This window comes from Eretmochelys imbricata, chromosome 14, assembly GCF_965152235.1.
Source record: "Eretmochelys imbricata isolate rEreImb1 chromosome 14, rEreImb1.hap1, whole genome shotgun sequence".
Lineage (NCBI taxonomy): Eukaryota > Metazoa > Chordata > Testudines > Cheloniidae > Eretmochelys > Eretmochelys imbricata.
In genome coordinates this window covers 15,495,728-15,507,783 of record NC_135585.1, presented here as the reverse complement: position 1 = coordinate 15,507,783, position 12,056 = coordinate 15,495,728, and the positions used below count along the sequence as shown (strand labels likewise).

The 12,056-nt window shown below is 51.9% G+C and overlaps 2 protein-coding genes across 5 annotated transcripts in view; one reads left to right on the top strand and one right to left on the bottom strand.

Annotated features, from left to right (window-relative positions):
• RECQL5 (RecQ like helicase 5) overlaps positions 1 to 8,152 on the top strand; it is a 58,643-nt gene extending 50,491 nt beyond the window's left edge. For all 4 annotated transcript variants that reach the window (XM_077832943.1, XM_077832944.1, XM_077832942.1 and 1 more), the window contains 9 exons: positions 98 to 156; positions 315 to 388; positions 1,011 to 1,104; positions 1,690 to 1,833; positions 3,691 to 4,367; positions 4,668 to 4,746; positions 5,820 to 6,068; positions 6,609 to 6,681; positions 6,824 to 8,152. In XM_077832943.1, coding sequence (XP_077689069.1) covers positions 98 to 156; positions 315 to 388; positions 1,011 to 1,104; positions 1,690 to 1,833; positions 3,691 to 4,367; positions 4,668 to 4,746; positions 5,820 to 6,068; positions 6,609 to 6,681; positions 6,824 to 6,924 — 1,550 coding nt within the window. In that variant the 3' untranslated portion in view covers positions 6,925 to 8,152. The remainder of the gene's footprint in view (positions 1 to 97; positions 157 to 314; positions 389 to 1,010; positions 1,105 to 1,689; positions 1,834 to 3,690; positions 4,368 to 4,667; positions 4,747 to 5,819; positions 6,069 to 6,608; positions 6,682 to 6,823) is intronic.
• Positions 8,153 to 10,907: 2,755 nt separating this feature from the next.
• Positions 10,908 to 12,056, bottom strand: part of MYO15B (myosin XVB) — an 81,699-nt gene continuing 80,550 nt past the window's right edge. Inside the window, exon 65 of the mRNA XM_077833996.1 lies at positions 10,908 to 10,967. Within this exon, the coding sequence (XP_077690122.1) occupies positions 10,908 to 10,967 (60 nt within the window). The remainder of the gene's footprint in view (positions 10,968 to 12,056) is intronic.

Sequence of the window (12,056 nt, the reverse complement as noted above, 5' to 3'; positions counted from 1 at the left end):
GTTCTTGAACTTATCAAGACCGGTAAGGGTGGTGGGGTGGTATGGCAAGGAATGGACAGGTGGAGAGCATCTCTTTAAAACATCACTTCTCTGGTAGATGCGGGCTGCCCCCTGAAAGACGCCGCCAGCCGGAAAATCTCCAAACTCACGGTCAAGGTAAGGAAAGGCCTGCCTGAATTCACCCCCCTGCTAGTAATTTTCATCTGAGACAGGCCAGAGATGCTGCCTGCTCCTTCCTGTCCATTCAGGGAGTGGGGGAGAAAGGCAGTGTCATTCCTGCAAGAGGATCTCCTCTCTCTCTCCTTTGGTTTTAGGCCCGAGAACACTGCTTGAAGATGTTGGTAGAAGCTCTGAGCAGCAACCAGAAGGCAGCCCTGACAGAACATGGGTATTAAACAAGGCACAGGAAGGGGCAGAGAGAGGAGGTCCTGATAGCAGGGCTCTCCTTGCTCTGAGCAAGATCATTGTGTGCAATGATCACCCTTGTCAGTGAATCACCTCTGGGGCTCTGCGAGAAGCCTGACATGCAGTGCTCTTCCCTCCATCCCCATTCATATCTCCTTGCTGGGCCCCCCAGCTGAGTTCAGCTCCACAGAGCATCACCAAGCCCCCCCGAAAGTGTGCCGAGCCTCCTGGGTTCTAGTCCCACCAGCTCCATTTATGGTGATTCCAGGGCTTGCTGTTCCCCTTTGCCCCACCAGAGGGGGAGAGCGTATTACACAAAGTCCATGCAGACCCACACAAACCAGAGAATCTCCAGATGTGCAAGAGGAGAGAGTTGTGCTTTGAGGTAAATCTGCTATGCCCCGGCCAGGCACTAAAACGGCCCCTTGACCACCGCCTCCAGTTTTTACACATTCAGGCTTAAATCCCAGCCCTCACCCAACCCAGACCCTGACCCCAAGGATGCGAATTCTTCACCCTTGCGGGAGACACTTCACCAACATGAGTACTCCTTTCTCAAGTGGAGAGCAGTGTCCTGCCTGAACTGACCCCAGTGTGTGTTGCAGGTCAGACCCTCCCGCCTGCGCCGTGGAGATGGAGTATGAGGCTTTCAGAACCAGCAAAATGTCCAACTTGTACAAGGCAAATGTGCTAAAGAAGGTAGGGTGCTTGGGGGGGGGGGCGTGGGGGAGGGGCGGGGAGCCGCTCCCTCCCGTTCCTGGTGTCACCACTGCCTTAGCCCTTGAGCATGGTATGTGTTAGACTCAAGGGGCGTCCCGCCGTGTGTTACAGCTCTTGCTCTGCCCTGCTTACCTCCCTCAGGCTGTTTCTTCCTGGCATCCCTTCCAGGAGGAGCCTTTATCTCACTAGATTCTCCCTCCCTGTTGGCTGCAGTCCAGCTGCTGATCAGAAATCCACCTGGGGCCCTTCCCATCTCAGTGAACATCCATGAAGTGCTGTAAAAAAACGTCTCCAGCCATCGGAGAGCAACCTAGCCTTAAAAATAAAAAGGGCTGGGGGTTGCCCAACCACCCTGTGGCTGCACCATCACCACATGGTAGAAATATCCTGAGTTGGGCAAGGCAGTTGGCTCGAGCCATCCTGGGGTAATTCGTGGCCGTAAGGCAGGAGCAGCCCTTGGTGGAGACCTGCTCTTTGCCAGTGAGGATTGCGATGCATGCTGAGGAAGAGGGAGACATAAAGACTCCGCCATTGGGCGATGTTCTTCTTCTCTTCCAACCCAAGGTAGCGGAGATCAACAAAGCCTCGAAAGAAGGGGAGCTGTATCCAGCATCTGGGTCAGGAGCTGGTGGCGGCGGCGGCAGCCCCAGGACGAAGTCTGAACCCGCAGCTGAAGATGGCTTTCTCCCTGCATCCCAAATCTATTCGGTGAGTACAGGTGGCTGCTGCATGGAACGATGACGGGGATTGCAAAGCCTGTTGCTTGGAAGTACTGTGGCTGTGTAAAATAGGATGTGCCCAGCTGGCTGTATGAAAACGCTGAACGTTTGATCTAGAAACCAGCCCAGGCAGGTTTTGGCTAGGCTGTAAAATGTGCTTGAGGTGAAGCTGGGCAAAGAGGAAAAGGTGACCGATGGGTTTGGGGGTATGGTTCTTTGCAAGGTTGTTGCTTAGTTTTGGCTGAGTGTTTGTGGTGGAACGTTTTCCCTCCCATCCTGCTCCTCCTGCACATGGTGCTCTTGTGGTGAGGACAGCTCGACCCCCTTGTCATGCTGGATCTCCTGCTTATCATAAACGTAATTTATTTTCAGACTGTATTTTGCCGAAGAGGCTCCCCTCCTATCTAACTTGTCATTGCTCAACCAAGCATGCTGCCCGTCCCTGTATTCTGGGGCTTCAGCTTTCCTCCACCCCTGTCCCCCTTACTGTGCAGTCATGACTGCTCGGATGTGTTTGCTTCTGGTTTTAGACAGCGTTTGCTCCCTGAAAGGAGCGTGCTGCAGAATGGCACCATCACAGCTGGCAGATCCAACACTTGACCTAGCAGTCATTGGCAGACTCCATTCAGCAACACTGGACTGGCTGGCTTAAGCTCTGTAGCTCGCTACCCATCGCTAATCCCTCTCCTCTCCCGCTGCCAGGCCCAGCCCCGTGCGGTGGTGGATGAAAGCTGTTACCATCTGATGGCTTTTCAGTAGCTCTGTGAAGTGGGTTTGCTGGGCTCAGTACAGCGAACAAGTGCTCACGTTGCAAAAACCACTCTTGGTACTGCCTACACCTTTGTTGGCAGCCTCAGCAGAGAGGCTGCAGGAAGTCAGAGAGTGTAAGGCTGGACTGAACTATCCCTCAGCCAGGGGGGTGATTCCTCCAGGTCAGGGTGAAGCACTTCGGGAGGGGAAATATGTCCTGCTGCTTCCTGTGCTGTGGGGAGCTCAGCTGGCCAGGGCTGCGAACCTGGCTTCTTTCCCATTCATTGGCAGCTCCTGCACATTGCTGTAAGCAAGGGCACATGGCTGGTGTGGTTCATGGATGACCCCAATACCTCTCTCTTGTGTCACAAGAGGGAGAGCGTGGCACCCAGCTGCCTGCAGTATGCCCCAGTGCAGCCCCTCTCCCAGCTCCTCCAGAGCCTCCTGCTGAGGTTCTGGCTGTGTTTGTCCCCCATCTCCTATATACCCATCCCATCCATGGCCCCATGATGTCACAAGATCTCATCAGCCTCCTCCTGGCTCTGGACAAGATGGCCATCCATTCCAAGCTCAGCAGGGAGGTTCTCTGTGACTGGAGGGGTCTTCTTCCATCCCCTGGGCATTTCTTGCCTCTGGACAGCATCCACTGATGTCTTGGTCTCCTTTGCAGAGCAGTGGGCATTGTCCGGTGTTCTCTGCTCGGTGTGCCCATCCAGTTCCCTTGTTTTGCACCTTTGTCCTCCAGTTTTATCATTGTTTGGCTCCAGGGAATCACTTCTTTTCTGGGTCATGTGGCCCCTCCTTCAATTGAGGGTGCAGGCCGTTAGGCTGGTGGCTCTGCCCACTGCCTCCTTGAACTCTGACAGACAGTACCTTTCACCAGCCATAAATTCACAAGTCAAAATTAAGCCATCTCCATTGACTTCTGAATAACCCTCCTGTGACAAACCATGTGCACGTAATGGAAGGAACCAAGTCTCCATTTCATGTGTCCCGGGGGGGGGGGGGGGGCGTGTAAACAGGGAGACAACTTCCTTGGCAATGCCTTTGTAACCCTCTAATCCCCTCCCTCTGTCTCCTTCCCTTCTCTTTGTAGTTTAAACCCAAGCGGATAGGAGCTGGGTTTCGAAAGAGTTCCAGCTTGTTCCAGACTGCAGCCGAACTGCTGAAGACAAAGGAGGAGAGTGATGCGACGCCTGTGGAGAGGGAAGTAGATAGTCCAAATGGGCAAGGTGATCGCGAATGTGATTCAGAAATGGCCGGAGTCTCTGCTGTCAAGAGCAAAGACAGGGTGGCCAAAGTAGTACACAAAAGTGCTGTGGAAGCAGTGCAGGCCCATGACAAGAAGGGACAGCAACCTAGTCCAGATGCAGATGCCTCCCTGTGGGATAGCCCTACCAAGAACGCAAAGCTCACCAAGAAGCAACAGCTGCTAGCAGAAGCAGCCAGAAAAGAATCCCAGAACATTTCCAAATTCTTCTCTCTCACCAAAGCTGGACTTAAAACCTCAGGATGTGTCACAGTAGAGGAAGACGATTGTCCTGTGAGTGAGCTAGCTCAGTCTCTTTCTCAAAGAGAATGTCAGGAGAAAGAGGAACCTCAGGAAAATGAAGATGTCTCAGGAGGCGCTATGGCCGGGCAACCCCAGATGGAAGCCCATGAGTCAAGGAAGATGAAGGAAGCACTGACTGAGAGAAGTCAGGACTTGGAGTCGAAACACGACCCTGGATCTGAAGCCACACAAGCAGGATTAGATGGTCAGACAAAACCAAGGTGAGAGCTCCTGAGGTCCTGCCCCATTCTTTCCTGCTTTGCCCAGTCCATCCCACAGTGGTGTCTCGTTAGCTAATTACACAGGCAGCCCTTTGTGCTGCATTGATGGAGAGCTGCCATGATAGTATTTAATCGGTGTTATAACTGAGCTGGTCTGGGCAGGGCGTCTCGTTCACGCTTTACTGCAATCTCTGCCACTCGCTAAATATCAGCCTGGTGAAGTCTTCATCTCATAGCAAGTCCCTGTTGTTGAATAATCAAACCAGAAGAAATTATCTTGTTCTTTCCCTTCATCCTCAGCTGTGATGAGGCTGGTATAGAAATCGAAACAACCGGCACAGGGGAACGTCAAGGCAGGAAGAGGCCAGAATCAGATGAGGTGAGACCTTCCTGAATTTCATTTTCCTCACCTCCGTCTGCTCAGCTTTGTGCCCAGCTTCTCTCTGGAAATGCCATGCCTGGTGTAAACCTCACCTGGCAATATCAGTTATCCAGGTGTAGTCCAGTCCCCACCCCAGCAGAGAGCAGCAATATGGTCTGTGTGGGAGCCTGCACTAGGCCTGGGATCTAGGCCCGGCTCTGCCACTGATGCCCAGCGTGACTCAGGCAAGGCACTTGTGGCCTGGTTCTCGGAGGTGCTGAGCACCCACAGCTCTGACTGAAATCTGTGGAAGTTGCGGGTGCTCAGCACATCTGGCAGTCGGGCCCATCACCTCTGTGTCACCTTCCTCCTCTGAGAGATGTAGACAGTGATACCTACCTGGTAATTACCATTGCCCAATGAAAGTGCGGTGCTGACCCCTCCGTTACAGATAGCAAAGTGATGCTTTATCAGTTGACGGCAGCAGCCAAAGCTGACCCTATGGACCAGTCAGTACTGGGTGGTCACGTAGCAAAGGCAGAGCTCCCTGACTTGCAGCCCCAGCCCAGGGTTTGACATCTGTGACCGCCCCGAGACCTGGCTCTCTTGGATGCAGCACCATCCCCATGCTTGGGGTGAATTTGAGTGGGGCACTAACTGTTTAACTCAAAAGCAGAGCGAATTGCCCTTGTGGATCTATCCAAGGCCTGGTTTCCTGCAGAGTCTAGCTAGGTTCACCCCAAGGGGTTTTCCCAGTGGGTATTCAAGAAGATTTCCCCATCCCTCTTTCCTCCAAGCACTTAGACACAGCAATTTCTGGGGAGGTGAATCCCACAGGATTTCTTCTAAGGCCCCTTTCCTGTGTGACAGGAACAGCGGGGCTGCTGAGATTAATGCCTCGAGTACCTTCCCCGTGACTAGCCCAGGGCCGGGCTCCAGGGGACTGAGCTGGCTAAATGTTTTCCTGCATGGAATTCTCTATGGGAGCAGCTTGCTGGGTAGCATGGGGATGTTTCTGCCTCACATGGCAGCTTGGGCCTAGGAGTCTGAAACTGCTGCGTGAACGGCTGCTCCTCTTCGCGCTGGTCTAGGATCTGGAGAGCCCTGTGACGAAGAGGCTGCGGGCGGCAGCATCTTCCATCCTGTCACAACCAGAGGGCAAAGGCATGGGCCCAGTGAAGAAGAAGGTGACTTTTGATCCGAGTTTGTCACAGGTTGATAAAGAAGGAACTACCAAGACCATCCAGCCAGCGACCAAAGGCGTGTCCCTTAAAGAGACAGCAGATATTGTCGTCAAATACTTGACCCCTTTCTACAAGGGTGGTAAATTTGCTTCCAAGGTAGGGCACAGACAACAGCTTTCTCTATCAGGAGGAGACCAGAGCTGTGTCTCCTAAGGCCATTTGGGACCTGGGGTGAGGGGTGCATGATGCTGTTGGGTGTTCATATTTAACCACAGGGTCTTGCTGCTACTTGGTGGTAGGGTGTGTCCCCACCTGCCTTAGTGACCCAAGAAGTGAGACCTGTTCTGGAGAGGAGTGGTGGGTGGTGACTGCAGTTCCTGACTGCCACGGTGCTACGGGGATCACACTGAGCTGGGAACTGAAAGCAAATTCAGCCCTTGGCTGTTTCTACCCTGAGTGGCTCAGGGCAGGGACTCTCTCTTACTCCACATATGTACGGTGCTTAGCACAACGGGACTCCGAGCTCACTTGTGAACATTAAGCACCACTGTAATACAAATAACAATTGTTTCTGTTCTGGCCCGATGGGGCTAGAGGCTGTGTAGAGGCATGCAAACCTACACAGATTGTGTGATGAGAGGGTGACTGCAGCCATGGGTAATCTTCGCTCTGCGCTTTGATTTCTCTACGCTGCAGGAACTGTTCAAGGGATTTGCCCGACACCTCTCCCACTTACTGACTGAGGAGAAGAATCCTGTCCGCAAGGCTGGTGAGTCGCCACCTGGGGGATGTGACTGTGGGGTGGTGTCATGTAGACAGCTGGGGATATACTGGTGCTAAATGGCCTGGGCTAGGGGGGGCTGTAGACTCTGCCAGAGTCTCCTCAAAGGGGATGTCCCCTCTCTTTGCAGTGAAAGAAGAAGCACAGAGACTCATCAAGGAGTTTTTCAAAACCCGAGTCAGGTGTGAAAATGAGACAGACTGGCAAGCGCTGCCCAGCTCGGAAACATGATGCCGGTTCTCCAGCTATTTCCATTCCCGGCTGCAGTCAGTGGAATTGAAGGCTCACGGAGACATGGGAGTTTTCCATTCATGTTGCTGCTTGTTCTTCACGGCATCTGTGCCATGAGTGTGGCCTTGAGAACATCTCTAGGGAGGTGATCCCTGAGAATTTGTCTGTGGAGCTCCTCTGGTGCCTAAGGGACGATGAAGTCCTTCAACAGCCCTTGCTAAGAGATCTGGTGTGTGTCAAGGCTGCATAGCTCTGTGGCCTCTCTCAGCTGGGCTGTGGTGCATCCTGCTGCTGGCTGAGAAGGGCTTAGAATTGCAGACTCTGATTCCAAGTTGGGTGTGAATCCTGCTTTTCCCCCCAAGTGTCTCTGAGCCTCCCTCTCAACCCCCCCACCTTGTCTTTTTATTTAAATGTTACCAATAGAAGCCTTACACTGAAAACACATTCAAATGCCCACGCTTTGCTCAGGGTTTGTATGATGGGAGCTGATGGTTAAGTTCCTAGAGTGGATAGTTTATTTTGAAAAAATGTTTAGGTTTAGACGATGGGACGTGCAGCGTCTCCTTTCCCAAAGCTGGGGACCCCCTGCAGGCTTTATTTAAAAAAAAACAAAAAAACCCACACCCTGAATTTTGGTTTTACTCTGGCCAACTCTGTGTGTTCTTTAACTGGCATGGGCATTAGTGCCTTAGCCTGGACAGACTGGAGGCTCTCTTGTTGTCGTCCCCCACCCCCATTGGCTGTGCGTTATAAGGGGGCAGCACCAAAGTTGATGCACTTCCCTAGTATTTGCTTATAGCCCCCTGATGCCATATCCCCTCACTGTGCCTAAACCAGGGACTTAGGACAGAGGAGGCTGCTGCTGGTACAGCCAATTACCACCCCCCCCCCCCCCCGGTGCTGTGACACTCGTAGACCCAGTAGCTGTGGTGCATCTGCTGCTATATTTATGCGAGGGCCTGAACTGGAGGGAGTCAGTGAGTCATAACATGACCCTAGTGTGCCCAGAATTGTTTTTTACATGTAGTTTTTGCGGGGCTCTGCCTTGGCTCTCTGCCTAGAGAAGATACTGGCCTTGCTGGCATTAGTCCTGCTGCAGGATCAACCTGCAATCTCAGAAGCCAGGAATGGAACAGTCTTCTGAATAGCTTGTACTCGGGGAAACTGGGCTTTTATATGTTACCGAAGGGTGCATGGTAAACTGACAATAAACTGAACGTCACAGTTACGATGGGCTCTCTTTGCCTAGTTCCTGCTGTTTCATTACATGGGATGTGCTCAGCAGCTCCTGGTTACCTTACTGAGCACACACGGAGCATTGCACTGTGAACGCCTGGGTAAAAGCAGAGTCACTTGTCCCTTGAACAACCAACTGATGAACTGAATGTTAGGAGCTGGTGGCGAGGAATGGGCAATAGTGTTTGGAACACCCAGTTCTTCTCTTCCCTTAGAAGTAATTAGCTGCTAGCTGGAATCTCTGTGCAGACCTCTTTAAGAGCCAGCCTCCATTGGCAGCTAGCCTGAATTTCCAGCAGCTCTAGCTCCAGTTAGTTTTTGAGGGGTGGTGTAAAACAGACAATGAGTTAGCTGTGCATTGTGTGTCAGATATTTCTGCTTTTACCTGGGCCCTTGCTGCTTGAGCTGCAGCAGCATGTGGGACTTTGCTAAGTAGTGGCTTTCAACACCCCGATGCTCCAGAACCGCGTGGTCGCATGGCAGCCTTTTGTGCTGCAGTAAGGTAAGTACTTTACATGCTGTTATTATTGTGCACTAGCATCTTTCAGAAGCGGCCATAAAATCATCTGGCCTCTGCTTTGCATTGCCATTAAAAATCCCCTGGAACTCTTTCTGGGAGTAGAGGATTGCCTTCCTGTGCTTAGCCAAGACTTCCCAGCACTGGGGTTGTTGTGTTGTCTACCTACCTTTAGCGCTCAGAGGTACTCGGTCCGTAGCTTGTCAGTCCATGGGATCCTGGTGGTTTGCTTTTGTTCCGTGTTCTGTACCTCCCATGAGAGCTGAAAGGGGTAGGAGAATCTGCCTCCTTCCATGCTGACTAGTGGGTCCAGCCAGGAAACACATAGGGCACCCCCTGGGGTGCGTGAGGGGGATTAATAGGTTTCTAACAAGAGAACTGGCAAAGGGCGTTAGACCCTCTGCTGTCAATTGCAGTGTTTCTCTTCCTCACAGTGCCCTGGGAGAAGGGAGGGTGGGGCCAGTTTCAGTTAGAGCTGTCTCCTGCCTGTGTGGGTGACAGAGAATATACAGGCAACAAATCTAAAGCAGCTGGGGCCAATTCAAAGGTGAAGGTTGAATTGTCCTGAGGATGGTTTTGTTTTTGTTTCCGCTAATGGTTAATGTTATACTTTATACTGTGCTATATTTAATAGTTAATGTTATACGTTGCTTAGGGAGAGGGCCAGCCAACAGAACTCCTGGCTTCTAGTCCCAGCTCTGTTACATAATGAAGCAGAAAGCCATTTAAGCCCTCTGACAGAGCGGTGGATCCTCTTAGCACATGGGCTGCTGGGGACAGAATGACCCTGCACTATAGCACTCTCCAGATGAGGCTCTCTTTCCTAACCCTTCCTTCCTTCCCACCCTGCATGAGGTTGTCATGCCCCTGGCAAACAGCTGGAGCATGGGCAGCTAGAGTGCAAGATTCGTTCATGGCTCAAAGTGGGAGCCATCAGCACTAGCAAGGAAGGCCTTTTAGCCTCTGTGCCCATGTAGTCATTGGAGTTAGTTACAGTGTGGACACTTGGCTCCCAGGAACTGCTGCCTTCCCCAATTCACATCACATTATCCCCAGTGAATTCCTAGTGGGGAGCCAATGTTCACGCATCAAGCATCGAGGCTGGCTTTCAACAGCCAGCCCAAGGGGCCGTGTTCATTCCCAGCCTGCTCGTGCTTTTCAAACCCCCCCAAAAGTGCCCCTGAGCCCCCACTAACAGAACAGCCTCTTTGCCTAGTGCACATGGAAGCCAACGGTTTTATTTTCATAGCTCCAAAAACTGGAAGGAAGCGAGACTTTAATAATGTATTGGTTATTAAATATTTCATTGATTTTTTTTTTCCCCCCCACAGAAGTGTAAACACCTGTCCCCCAGCTGGAGATGTATAGTAATAAAATAAATTAAGGATTTATTTTTACATTCTGATTTTTTTCCCCCCTCTGTTAGGGAGGGCAATTTGTATCTTAGTTCGCTGGGCAAGTAGTCATCATTTAAATATACAGCGGTATGGTCAGACGGAGGTCTTTAGATTAGAAGGAAAAAGAAACAGACTGTCAGTAAGAAATTGAGTAGCAGTCAACGTTCTTACCATTGGCACACATGGTAATTGCACATTAACACTCACTGACCTGCTCTGTGATACTGGTGGCAGTTCTTTGACATTAAGATAAGAGGTGCTCTCAGGAATTTAATGCCAGCAAATGGAGTCGTATCACAGCCCTTTCTTTTCCTTGGTGATGGAAAATCTCTGGCAAGTAAGTACCAGACTCCCCTGCTGCTGCCGCCATGTGTGAGTTTATTGTTCGTGCAAAAAAGGACTGCAGTATCTTGTGTCCCTGGGCTGCCCCTCCCCACCTGCTTGTCGCAGTTTGTGAAAGATCAGGGCCTTGTTCCATTGTGTGCTCTGCTCTGGCTGGGGAGACCGTGCAGCTCCAAAGGACGCTGTGAATGGGCGTGACGTGCGAACCAAGCCTGGGGCAGAAAGGGATGAGAAGCAGCACTACGGTGGAGGTTCAGGTTCTGGCGCGTGGTGGTGCAGAAGTAAGGTGACCAAACAGCTTGGACGACAGCCTGTCAAGGCAGTGGCAGCCTTGGAAAGCAGGAGAGGGGAGTGTGCTGTAGAACAAGGTGGCTGGAGAACAGGATGGTGGATGGGGCTTGCCCTGCCACAGGCCAGAGTGAGGGGTGCTTGATAAGCTGTCCAAGCTGAGGAGAGCCTTGTTCTGCTTAGCTGTCTTCCAGCCTGGGTCTCTAGGGCTGAGATTCTCCCTCCTGCATGATGACTGTGATCGTATGGTACAGTTCCTTGGCCTGTCAAGATTACAGCCCAGTAGAAGTAATTCCCTGTTTACCCTGAACACCACAGCCCCGCCCCGTCCCCGTCCCCTTCACTTCCTCACCTCTGCTAAGGTGGAAATTTGACACCAACAGAGGCTACATCCAGCCACCTACCTCTGCTAAACCAGCAGGGCTGGACTTAAACCCCAGGCCTTCTCTTGGCAAAGCAACTGCTGCTGTTTTGCAGGGGGGGTGTGGAACCATTTTAACCCTTTCCAGAGGCCCCCTGCAATGCCACTTCCCTTAGGTAAAATCATATTGCCACCTGTGATCTCTCTTTTACAGATCTTGCCCAGTACTTCAGAACCAACATGTAACCCAGGTGACAAGAGAAATGCTTAGACCCTGGTCGCTGGCTATAAATCTTAAGGGATTTGTTTATTCCACTATAACAGGGGGAGGCAGGGAATGGCTGTTCTGTGCTGCTGCAAGAACGGGGACATTCACTGAATCACTACAAGGTTGGTAGCTGAATGAGGGGTCCTAATTCTAGCCTTCCAAAAAGTGAAACTTCAGGCTTGTCTTGGGGGGAGCCCTGAGTAGCTGGGGCACTCCAGCGACTCTGCACTCTCCCCCTGCGTGGATACACTTCATCGTGCTAAGCTCGTACTGTGGACTACGAGTATCCACACCGGGAGACGGTGCAGAGTCGCTGGGGCACTTCAAATTCATCCCCTTGCTTCCTCTGCACTCTGTAGGGTGTAAGTGGCAGCTCAGGCAGACAAACCCTCGCTAACCCTGAGCAGGGGAGGTGCTAAAAATAGAAGGGTAGCTGCCCCCAGTTGATTCCTGCCTGAAACCCGAGGGATGTACTCAGGGCGGTTAGCTCCTGGCACCGCCTCAGCTCCATGTCTGTCTGTAGCATGCTAGGGTGGGACCAGCTCTGGCATAGGCATACCCTAGCATCCCTGTGCAGATGAGCCGGTAGAGGGTTAGCCGCCCCAGAGCCTGCTGCTGGAATTATAACCCCTACACTAAACTAACTTCTCCTTTTTATTTCATACAATCCGTTAGGCAGAGAGCCAGCTCCAGGCCTCAACCTGTTCCTTACGCAAGGAAAAG